Below are 12,500 nucleotides of genomic sequence, written 5' to 3' on the forward strand. Positions count from 1 at the left end.
CATTGTGCAGGTACTGTATTGATTGGAGTGAATGCGTTTTTAAATTCGTTAGCGTTGCATGTGCTGATTTATTTGGCTCTGCAAGACGCAGCAGCGGTGAGAGACCATGAAGACACTCGCAGCCCCTTAGCCGCGCTGGAAGCCGGCCAATGGCAATAACGGAAATTGACTTTGCCGTGACTTATTGGCTCAGCAAATTTTCTCCCCGCTCTCCTCGTTCTCCCTCTTCACCGACTGCACCCACCCCACCCCTTCTCACTCGCCCTCTCTCCTCCTTTAATTTCATCAGCTCTCTCTCTCTCTCTCTCTCTCTCTCTCTCTCTCTCTCTCTCTCTCTCTCTCTCTCTCTCTCTCTCTCTCTCTCTCTCTCTCTCTCTCTCTCTCTCTGGAGCAGGGAACAGACTAAAATCACCTGTCTCGGTGTCTGCAGCTGCGACTAGCACTAAGCATCAAGGTCACTGCTTCAGTCTTCCGAGTTTTCCGTCTCGGCCGAGAGCGAATGTACGAATTTCCTTGGTGCACTCACCGGTCATCGTGAAGTAAAACAGTAACCAGCTCTTTCTGGTCACAGGGGCAGGAGCAGCAGATCAAGATTCCTTTTTTAGTTTCACCCCCCCCCCCCCCACACATAGCCAATTAATTTGCACGGTCCTTTCCTGTGTCTTGGATTCATTAATTATGGAAATGGGTATGTCCTAAGACACACACAAGCACTTACAGACACACACACACACACACACACAACACACACACACACACACACATACTCACTCGCTACACAAAGCTGATTATGTAGTCAGACGCAAGATGATTTTCCAAGGATCTGCACCGTGTGGAGTTCTTCTGAGTAGGCTAACCTCCCTACCCCCCCGGCCTCCTCTAGATGCCTCTAACCATAAAAACAACCTGGGATCCTTTTACAACACACCACTCAGACACGCTTCACTTTTTTTCCTAGTATATCCTAGTATACTCCTTTCTTAGTACTTTGGTCCGGTCGCAGTAGGCTAAGGCCAGCGTTACTTAGTCTGAATAACGTACGTCTTATAATCCATGGGTGTACACACGTGTGTCTCAATGTGGACGTCTGTGCACCGTCGTATGCACGGCCGCTACACTGCAAGGCTGATTGACCCCAAGCAGACTAAAAAGTAACAGGAACAACTAAGTATCTATCTGGTGTACAGCTGCCAGACATCGACTCCTAATAGAGACCCCACACACACACACACACCAGCACCCACCAAACACATACACACACACACCACATACACACACACACACACTCTCTCTCTCACACACACACGTGGCATTTTTACACTCAGGGTGGCAGGGCCCAGCGCTCCTTAATGCCACTGTCTTGTTGTTGAAATGATGCATTGTTCTTCTTTGAAGTGCTGAGCTGTGCCTGCGAAGTGTGCTCTTCATGACATCTCTGACTGACAGCGCATCCTCATAAAGGAGCACGGGAGGGGATTGAGACACGACACAGCCTCTCAGCTTTAGCTCCAGAGTTCAGCAGCATCATGAACGCTCAAAGGAGGGAAAAGAAGGAATGAACAGTGATGTTTTGTTGAGTGCCGATGGAGGCCGGGTGGGGGCTCCAGTGTCTTAATGTTAATACTGGAACAAAAAAAACATATATGAACTGGCTGGTGGTGGACACTACTCAATGATTGGCTCTGTGTGTGTGTGTGTGTGTGTGTGTGTGTGCGTGCGCGCGCTCCATTATAGTTAATTAGGAGAGTGATGGTGGGAGATGGTTGTTTGTGTGTGTGTGTGTGTGTGTGTGTGTGTGTGTGTGTGTGTGTCTGTATGCCTTGTTGAAAACCATTAGTCAAGAGTTGAAACAAGGCAATCTGTGTGATCGCATAGGGCAGTGAGTGTGTGTGTGTGTGTGTGTGTGTGTGTTACTGCCCTGGTTGGCTGCTCAGGTGTTTAATGGACTCCTCAGGGCCTCTTAAATCATCCTTTAGCCCTGTCTTCTCCCTCTGTATTTTTTCGTCCATCTACTCCTGCCTCTGTCTGTCTATCTCTCTCTCTCTCTATCTATATATCTCTCTCTCATTATGTGTGTGTGTGTGTGTCCCATCTCCTCCAGTCTGCCTCTGACTCATCTTTTCTGCCATGATGAGGATGGTGAGTGATTCAGTGAGGATTGGAGGTTGGTTTGATATTTTGCCTTTTTCCACACCAGTGGGGTTGTGATGGCCAATCACACCCAGCCTTTGCACACTTTCATTCAGTCTGTCAAATGGAGAGCATTGCCGAAGGAAGCATCATTAACTGACACCATACAGACGTGAAGAAAAAAACAAAGTTGAACCTACTTAGAAACTTTCGTCCGTCATTAAAGTTTTCAGTCAGCGCGATTCACACAACATGAGGTCGTATTTGTTTATTGTACGACAATTTGAGCAGGCTCCTGACATCCGATTAGAAGACGTCAGTCAACGTCCCAGCTCCGGTCCCATCCGACCTGACGTTTGTCTTGTAGTGTGAGCAGTCGAACGCACAGTGTTTGCACAGCAATCATATTCATGTCCAATTGAAACATACAGTACAACTCAGTACATATTGTATGCAACTGAAAAACAAACGCACAGTGTCTGCCCTGCTTAAGACCGAGACCATGGATCCACTCCCAGATACGGAAGACACAGCAGGCAGAGACTGGGGGAGAGGGTCCTGGTCCCTCCTCACTCCTATCCACAACCATGGAGTTTTATGGAGTGGTAAAAGCCAACAGAAGCGCTCGTATAAAAGCCCTCTGACAGCGCGTCAGAAGGAATTCAAATCATGTTCATGAGTGGGTGCCAGTGATCAAATGTGGATCCTGTGTGTGTGTGTGTGTGTGTGTGTGTGTGTGTGTGTGTGTTGTCTGTGTACTTATATGGATCGGTGCCGTGTAAAAGTAATATTTATTCTGTCCCTTGCCTTATGGGATTCAGTGACGTATTTGGCAGCAAGATCTTCTGTCTGTCCCTGCTGTCCAAGTAAGACCAAATAAGCCATTATTTCGGAACCCTGAGATTAGGCTTGTAAGCCTGTCAAAGTATGACTTAACGTATAGTTGTATTTTTCTCACAGTGAAGAAGAAAGTGCACCTCAGTCTCAACTTCATCTGTTATGCAGTGACTACATATTATTTGCTTGAAAGAAGTTATTAATGTATGTTAGGGGGAGATTAGTTAGTCTCAGTACAAGCTGACTCAGGACTGTTTTCAGGGTTCAGATCTTGAGTTTTTACTGCATTAAAATGCAGTGGGACTTGTTTGGAGATGCATCCAGAATTTAAGGGCTCTTTTTGCATGTTGATGGCCAATGGGAATCTGAATAGTTGTGCTCTGCATGCATTGGTTGGTGTTTTCTTTTGGATTTTTAAAATCAATCGGCAGAACTCTGCATGTAGGCTTTCTGCAGCTTTGTCCCATTTACTGAGGCTATGCTCACTGAGTGGACCCCATACCTCACTTCCGTACAGCACAATGTGCTGGATTACACAGTCAAATATTTTGCACAAATTTTTAATAGGTATGTTTACATAGATGTTCGTTCTTTCTTCTTTCTTTCTCTCTCTCTCTCTCTCTCTCTCTCTCTCTCTCTCTCTCTCTCTCTCTCTCTCTCTCTCTCTCTCTCTCTCTCTCTCTCTCTCTCTCTCTCTCTCAGCCTGGGTGAGTGATGTGTTTACATTAGGGCCTTCCCCCAAAGGTCAGCTGATTGGGTATATGTGAAGGCAGCAATCGCACTCTGTTTCGGAACAAAACAAATAGGGCGAGACCGTCTGGAGGAGGTGGTCTCGGCTCATTTCTAATCGAACTCCAGAGCGGTTCATTTGCAGTGAGAAAGCGATCAGGCTGGTGTAGCGGGACAACTACGTGTGCTTACATTTTTGTAGGCCTATTAGGCTACAAGATTATTCAACTTTTAACTAAGTGTTGGGCGACTTTGGGATAGTGTCTCCAGCTGTCAAATGTGACAATGGAGAAACATTTTACCAATTCAGCCCATGATTCGGAACAAAATACCGGTAAGTATGAAAGTGTCTAGGAAGACGAGTGTCTAGGAAGACAGTCGAGGCAGGGCCCAAATCCACAAACACACACACACACACACACGCACTTACTTCAGCTGAAAATGGGGACTTCATATCAGATCCCCCATTCACACCTTGTAGATAGGATCTGATTTTGGACATTTCACATCTTTAAAGTGTAAGTTCAGTGTAAATTGACCTATAGCCCTGTTGTATAAGCTCACCATGCAGCCCATCAGAAAAAGAATGAGACCATTTGGGACAACGTAGGCCAAGTTATAGACAGGCAGCTTAAAGCAGACCCATGGGGGCATCAAAACTGAAACTGAAAGTAACTCCCTACTGCCCCCATGGGTCTGGTTTAAGAGGATTTCTTCCGAAATAGGGACACATGACTATTATCATCTGATATCAGCAGCACAATGAATCAAGGAAGGAAACATCAAGACTGACTAGAGGAGAACATGGGTTTCCACAGCATCGTTTTTAGATGGTTGTGGAATTCCCTGTGCACATTAAAATGAAAAAGCCGGAATTTTCAAATGAAAACAGGGCCGACAGCATTTTCAAATCAGTGAGTGAGAAGCACAAACGTAACAAAAGTGTTCTCAGATTCAGATAAACCCGGAATAGTGTAGACAAGGCCTGAACTTGGGCTTCATTTGGGCAGGACTGTTTGTGTTGCCCAAGCTGCGCAAACTGTGTCAACTGGCGTGATCAATATGCCAGAATGGAAGGGGAAGGAGAAGCGCGAACAACAGAATAACAATAAATCAACAATTAGTCATCAGAATCGCTCAATCTCTCTCTTTTTTTTCTTCTTCTTTCCCTCTGTTTCTCCCCTCCTCTTTTTTCTGTTTCTCCTGCTGTCTTTCTCTTTCTTTATCAACCCCCCCGTCTCACTCTCACTCTCTCTCTCTCTCTCTCTCTCTCTCTCTCTCTCTCTTCCCTTGTGTCCTTAAGCGTTGTTGGAAGGTTAGCTGTTTCCTATAGGTAAGGTTAGCTGTCTCTGTATTCTCTCTCCCGTTCTTGTCTGCATGGTTTTGTAGTCTCTGGCTCTTGTCTGTTTGCAGCCTCGTTTGCCTCTCTCTGACATTTCAGTTTCTAAACCCAGAACTAGATGGTGATATTGAGTGTGGTCTTTCTTCCCTGTAGTATATTGGCACTAGTATATAGCGTGTGCGTGCGTGCGTGCGTGCGTGTGTGTGTGTGTGTGTCTGGTTTGCTTAGCAGTATCAATACAGTCTCTGAACTTGAACTCTGAACCTGTCTGTGGAATATCAAGCTGGGTGCTCCAGGGAGTGGGGCCTGTTTGTGTGTTTATCAGCTCCTCTTATCTGCTGTGAACAGACAGAACTGCTGACTACAGCACACACACACACACACACACACACACACACACACACACACACACACACACACACACACACACACACACACACACACACACACACACACTCTCACTTACTCAATGGGTCAATGTGTTTTAATGGCAAGGCCTGTCCCTTGTGCTGAATATATTCCTGCATATTTGTCTGTCTTTCTTTAGCTATAGGGCCAATCTCTGTCAGCCTGCCTTTCTATCTGTCTCTCTCCTGTATAGATTCTCAACCAACCTCCAACCATTTAATTCAACCCCCCCCCCCCCCCCACCTACACACACACACTTTGTCCTGTGTCTGACCTTCGTCTTCCTGTCAGAGCCTGTAAGAGTAGCCAGACTAAAGAGGTCAGACGACAGTGCTCTCACATCAAACAATGACAAGTGTGTGTGTTTGTGTGTTTGTGTGTGTGTGTGTCTGGGTGTGAGAGAGAGAGATCAGCTGACTGATGATGTGGAGTGTAGTGAGATGGAACAATGGCTGCCTTTCAGAGAGCTTAAGGACTAGTAACTCACTCCAGGGGTCTCCGCTTTAGATGTGTGTGTGTGTGTGTGTGTGTGTGTGTGTGTGTGCGGGCGGGCGGGCGCCTAAAGAGCCCTCAAAGACTGGAACAGTGTCACATTTAGATAGGGCCAAGAGCATGTACGCACAGTTAACTGGTATGTTCTGAAGTCTAACCCACCAAAATACTGATAAACACACACACACATGGGGATGTCCTAGACTTTTCTCCATGTGGTCAATCAGATGCTTAATTGTATTTGATACATATGGAGTAGTTTCTAAGATGATTTTTGAACATAGTCCTGACTAGGAAATTGCACAAGATGGACTGTGTATTTGTCATTACAGCTAACACACACACACACACTCTCCCTTGCTCATATTTGGTTTCTGACTCTCCTCACTAAGGCCAGACTGTTTGATTCAGAAGAGCCCGATGCCGAACAGATGTAGCTGTACAAAGTCCACGTGTGTGTCTGTGCTCGTGTTTTTTTGCGCTACTGACCTCTGACCCTTTGTCTCTGTACAGCCCAGAATGTGACAGTGGAGGAGATCCTGAATGCATACACACAGGCCTGTCAGAAGCTCAACTGCAAGCCCATTCCCAAAGTGCTCAAACAGATACAGGTGAGACCAGACAACACAACATAACATAACACAAACAACACAACACACATAAACATACACACACACTATCTGAGTACAAGTTAACTTTATCTACTCCACTTAATAAGCTATATAGAATATAGACACTATATTGTTCCTTATCAATCTCTTGGCAAGTTGTTTTTTTTATGCTGTGCACCAGGTGTCGGTGACCTTGTGCAATAGAGATAGGTGTGTGTCTGTGTCTGTGTCTGTGTGAGAGGTGGTGGTAGGTGATTGGGGTCATGTCCCAGAATGCCCCTCTCAGACCTGTGTGTCTGGATTAGAGCTGGAATCTGATCTCCATGGCAACCCCAGTGTGATAACAGTGAGGCCTTTTTGCCCCTGCGCCTGGCAGCCAGCCAATCACACGCCCCATTCTGCACAGCAGGCTGCAGATTTGCTCTCCCTCAGTGTTGCTGATTGATTCTCCCTCTTGACTGGACAGCCAGTCTGTCAGTAAGGTGGGAATGAACTGTCTTCTTCATCTCCAGTCTCTTGTTATTTTGGTATTAAGGCTCATGCTGATTGTTGTTGGATGTTTGCGTGGGTTTGTGAGTGTGTGTGAGAATATGTGTGCATCATTCTGTCTGGTTGTCGTCAGTTTAGTGTGTGCATGAGGGCAAATACAGGGATAGGGAGTACCGACATTTCCTGAATATACGCTGATCGGCCACTTTCTCTTTCTTTCTCTTTTATTTGGGGGTGTGTGTGTGCGTGTGTGTGTCTGTGTGTGTGTGTGTGTGTGTGTGTGTCTGCGTGTCTGTGTGTGTGCGTGCGTACGTGCAGGAAGCTCTGCACCATGTGTCCACACATGCAGACAGACGGATGAACAAAATTGGGATATTTCAGTGACTCATTCTCAAATGCCAGGAATCTCCCCCGAAAGGCCACGTTAGATAAACAGCTGCTGCGTGCCTCTCATCCTGAGCCCGTCGATGGCCAGATAAAGACTCTGACGTCTCGCTAAGGCCACTGCTCATTCAGCTACATGACCAGATATCCTCCACAGAGCCTGGTGGCTTCTGAGCCTCTAAAAAACATATTACTGGAATAATTTGTGGGCCTTGTATGTAGAAGAAAGTCCGGGTTTGGTTAGACCTATGTGTTCCAATTAGGGCTAAACAGAGAGACAGAGAGACAGACAGAGAGAGAGAGAGAGAGACGGACGGACGGACGGACGGACGTACGTACGTACGTACGTACGTACGTACGTGTGGGGGTGTAAAGACGAGGTCCAGATAGAAAAGAGGGAGAATAAGAATGAGACTGACCTGTTGGATTTGTGTTTGCTGTCAGAACCACTCACATTTTCTCAGTGTGCTGGCTTGGTACTTCCTCTGGATTTCCCAGACTTTAGCCACAGCAGGAGCTGATTACAGTTCTCCTTTTACGCACCAGTGAACACACACACACACACACAATTGCAGACATAAACACATTTGTGTTTGAAGATGTTCAACTGTCTGCTCACATGATCTATTTGCTAGAGGGAAAAGGAAGGCCGAGTGCTACCATAGAGCTAGTGTGCTGGCTGCCTTGCACACTTCACACTGAGGTACACAGAGGAGGGCCTGAAGCTGATGTAATGCTTTGTGATACACTCTTAAAACGAATGTGTTGAAAACAACACAATCTGTGTCACAATATGTGTTAAAAAAAACAATGGAAGTTGTTGTGTTTTCAACGCAAGTTGTTATTTTCAACACCTATTATGTAACAAATACCAAAAGCAATGTGTTGGAAACAACACTAACTGTGTTGTCCCTATCTATACACAGAGATGTGTTTAAAAACAATGCACGTTGTGTTGTTTTTAACACATTCGTTTTAAGAGTGTACCATGTAGACTGAACACAATTAATTTATGATGTGACCTGGGAAAACCCTAGCCTGGTAAACCAAACTGGTCACGTACATCATGTACATGCAGGATATACACAGCCTCATACATATAACATATCACATGTAACATAACACACACCATACCCCCTCTATAATACCACCAACGATTGGGAAACCTTCCCAACACTTGCGACTCTACTGTTGCTCTAAACCACTCCTCACGTTTCTGCTGATATTCGTTGGCTTATCAGTGATCCACTGCTCATGCCTGTCATCTTTGAGTCTTTTCGCTGTGATCTGACAGGAGTCCTATATAGGGCTGCACGATTATGGCCAAAATGATAATCACGATTATTTTGATCAAAATTGAGATTACGATTATTTATCACGATTATTAATTAATTTTAGTGACAAAAATACTTTTTACCTTAAACATATTGGATTTGCTATCTGGCTCACCCAAATTCTTCCCCTCACATTTACTCCCAAAAATTACTGCAAATATAGATTGACTGCGACTTCCAAACTTCCAGCTTGCTACTTTGTTAATATTTGGGGAAATGTTAACGGCAACACAGTAATTACAAAGTATTAAGAAATACTGTTAATTTGATGCTTTTTAATTCATTTATAAATGGTGCACTGTCAATTTAAGACCCTTTGCCAGATCCACTCAAATAGCCTATGGCTAGTGCTGTGCCCACTCAGTTTGTAAATGGTCAGTAATGGGAACTGTTGCCATTGCGCTCTCTCTCGTGCACGCTCAAATGCGTTCCCAATTAAATGGAGTAGCATAACGTAGTTAGATCTGCTGCAATGGAGATGCTATGTATCTCGATGTAACAAGCTGTTTTGACATTGACATTGTAAACGTTCTTTAGGAAGAGTGTAAAGCAGTTTGCAGTAGCCTGAAGTTAATCACAACGTTGTCTATCGCTGGGAAAAAAATAGCTAGCTATGACAACCTAATTATATGCTTGGCAGGCCGGATTAAAGTGTGGCGGGCCGGATCTATGATAAACTAATAAATGCTTGGCGGGCCGGATTAAAGTGCGTGGCGGGCCGCAGTTTGGACACCCCTGGTTTAGTCATTCGTTGATATGTAAAACACTGACGTGTAGGCTACAATTTCATTATTGTTCACTCGTTTTGAGTAGGCTGTGTCTTAAAACGCATATGCATTGTAGGTTGCACATGTAGCTTATAAAATACATGAATATAATTCACGGATCCCGTCGTTAGCTCAACTCTTATTAAAGGCTATATCGGAGGAAGCAAACAAGGACTAAAAGTTAACGTGATAAAAAGGCATGTGTGGTTTCATGTGATGTGTTTCACGGTATGAGTTGAGAGCACTGCTTTGCTTAAGTTTTTGGTTAACTCCACTTGCCTGAAATGCGAAATATGTTCGAACAACGGATGATCCGTTTCGAGGGACAAGCTCTTGGCCTGCTGTGCCACACATTTGATTTTTGATCGTCGTTTTTTTGTATAGTCTAACTAGCCTACTAATAGTTAACATAATGTTACTAGTCCACAGTGCATCCAAACTGAGCATTGCATCAGGCTGAGCAGTGCAGGGAACAGTTGTCATTGGTAGGCTGCATGCAGGCACATTGTTTTGTAGCGGAGTGTTCTATGGGTTGCCAGGTTGGTTCAATGGGTAGAGCATGCATTTTTAATATCGCTCGATCACGCAAATTTGATTGCGGGAAGCCAAAATCGTGATCGTGATTAAAATTCGATTAATTGTGCAGCCCTAGTCCTATATCTCTCCATCGTTTAACTCCACTGCCCCCCATCGACGTCTGTCTCGCTCCCTTTCTGTCTTTGACAGACTGTGTTTGTGTTTCTATTTGTCTCACAGACTCGCGCTCTCTCTGTCTCTCTGTCTTTCTCTTTCTCTCCCTCTCTCTTTCTCTCTCTCTCTCTCTCTTTCTCATTTTCTCTCTCTGACTGACTGACTCTTTTTCATTTTCATTGCCCTTTTCTCCTCCCTGTTCTTTCTTTCTCTCAGGAATCTGCCCCCTTCTTTCCCTCTCTTCCATTTCCTGTTTGTGTGTGTGTGTGTGTGTGTGTGTGTGTGTGCGCGTGGCATCACCTCTCTGGCTCAGAATGTTGGGGAAAACACCAATCATTCCACTGAGTGAGGTGGGTTGTTCCACAGTGTTTCTGTAATCGTGTGTTTGCGTGTGTGCGCGTGGGAGTTAGTGAGTGGCATATCGCACCCTCTTGCTGAAAGACTCATCGCCTCGTTAAGCCCAGTAGCAGCCACAGCCCCCAAAATTAAAGTGTGGGTAATTTTCCACTGGGGGTCGTGTGTGTGTGTGTGTGTGTGTGTGAGAGAGAGTGTGTGAGCCAAGTCATGGAGTTATGGGACTAAACCCTCTTCTACACACACACTCCTCCTCTCTCTCCCTCTTTCTCTTTTTTGTCCTTCTCTCTCTCTCAACATCTCTCTCCCTCCATTTTTCTGCTGAATCATTCCAGCAGCATTCAGAGAGGAACGCCTCCATGGAAGTAGAAGGCTAGCTGTCTATGACTGCAACTATTCACTACTCTGCCACTATGTGTGGTTTTTGGCATCAGTGGTGAACATCATTTCTCTGATACATGTGTGTTTAAGTATTACTGTAAACTGCCCGGTTGAGCAAAGGCTGCATGCTCTTTGAATGTGTGATCAAATGGTGACATTTCTAAAATATCCCAAATTTCTGAGATCAGATTTGATTTTTTTTTTAAAAGTAGTTTCCTCAAGAAACAAAAACGACTGGATATTTTCTGGCCCCTTTTGCTGATGTGTCCCTGGAAAATTACTTCACAGAGGGTCAACATTACTGAGTGCTAATTGTCTGTGTGTGTGTGTGTGTGTGTGTGTGTGTGTGTGTGTGTGTGTGGTCATAGAGGAGTTGGGGGGTGGAAGGGATGGAGAGGGTGGGAGAGAGAGAGAGGCATTTACTGAACGCCTACCATCCTAAATGCAGTCGTTGAGCGTACTGTATATGTGGCAGTGAGCCGGCAAAGTGTACAGTACAACTGTGTGTGTGTGTATTTGCCCGCCCTTAGGGAATAATTGGTCTGTTGTAATAATTCAGGCTGTGTCCACATGTTCTTGACACTATTTTTTTTAATGTCTGTGTGTTTACAGGGAGCTCCTAAAGAGTTTGAATAAATGATGTGTGTGTGTGTGTGTGTGTGTGTGTGTGTGTGCGCGCGCGGGTTTGTGTGCTCTCTGCCCTCTGCTCTCTGCCATCAAGAGAGTAAGATGGAGCAAACAGAGCAGACGCTATAATGTTTTATCAGTTCTTCATTACTCTCACAAGCACAGTGTCACACTAGAGGAGTCAACAGTTCCCCACCTCTCATCTCCTCCCTCTGTACAGTGCACTAGTTCCCCACCTCTCATCTCCTCCCTCTGTACAGTGCACTAGTTCCCTACCTCTCATCTCCTCCCTCAGTACAGTGCACTAGTTCCCTACATCTCATCTCCTCCCTCTGTACAGTGCACTAGTTCCCTACCTCTCATCTCCTCCCTCAGTACAGTGCACTAGTTCCCTACATCTCATCTCCTCCCTCTGTACAGTGCACTAGTTCCCTACCTCTCATCTCCTCCCTCTGTACAGTGCACTAGTTCCCTATAGTTCCCCACCTCCCATATCCTCCCTCTGTACAGAGAATTATTTTTGGCAATCCAACTGTCAGGAGAGTATCAAAAAACAAGCAGCAATAGGCTACATGCACAAAAGGCTCTCTGTGCACTCGTTTGTTTCCGGTGGAGCCAGATGTGTTTGAACCTGCCGCTTTTATTAATTTAATAAGTGTTTGCACAGACCTGGTTGAGTCAAACGTTTGTTGGGGCTAAAATCATGTATGAACACGGTTTAGATTGCCCTCTTGTGCTAATTTCTGTTATAGTGTCCCCACCAAATTTCTAGCGTCTCTGATTATCGTGTGTGTGTGTGTGTGTGTGTGTGTGTGTGTGTGTGTGTGTGTGTAACATACTTCCATCCCAATGTTTGGATCTGCACATTTCCTCCCTGTGTTAAGGTCCAAATAAAAGCACTAAAATGTGTATATGTGTGTGTACA

General features: G+C 45.2%; 1 protein-coding gene across 1 annotated transcript in view; it reads left to right on the plus strand.

The window, feature by feature from the left end:
* ppp1r37 (protein phosphatase 1, regulatory subunit 37) overlaps positions 1-12,500 on the plus strand; it is a 52,425-nt gene that overhangs the window by 17,042 nt on the left and 22,883 nt on the right. The window contains exon 2 of the mRNA XM_042064393.1: positions 6,452-6,549. Within this exon, the coding sequence (XP_041920327.1) occupies positions 6,452-6,549 (98 nt within the window). The remainder of the gene's footprint in view (positions 1-6,451; positions 6,550-12,500) is intronic.

This window comes from Alosa sapidissima, chromosome 15 (assembly GCF_018492685.1).
Source record: "Alosa sapidissima isolate fAloSap1 chromosome 15, fAloSap1.pri, whole genome shotgun sequence".
In the NCBI taxonomy this organism is placed as follows: domain Eukaryota; kingdom Metazoa; phylum Chordata; class Actinopteri; order Clupeiformes; family Clupeidae; genus Alosa; species Alosa sapidissima.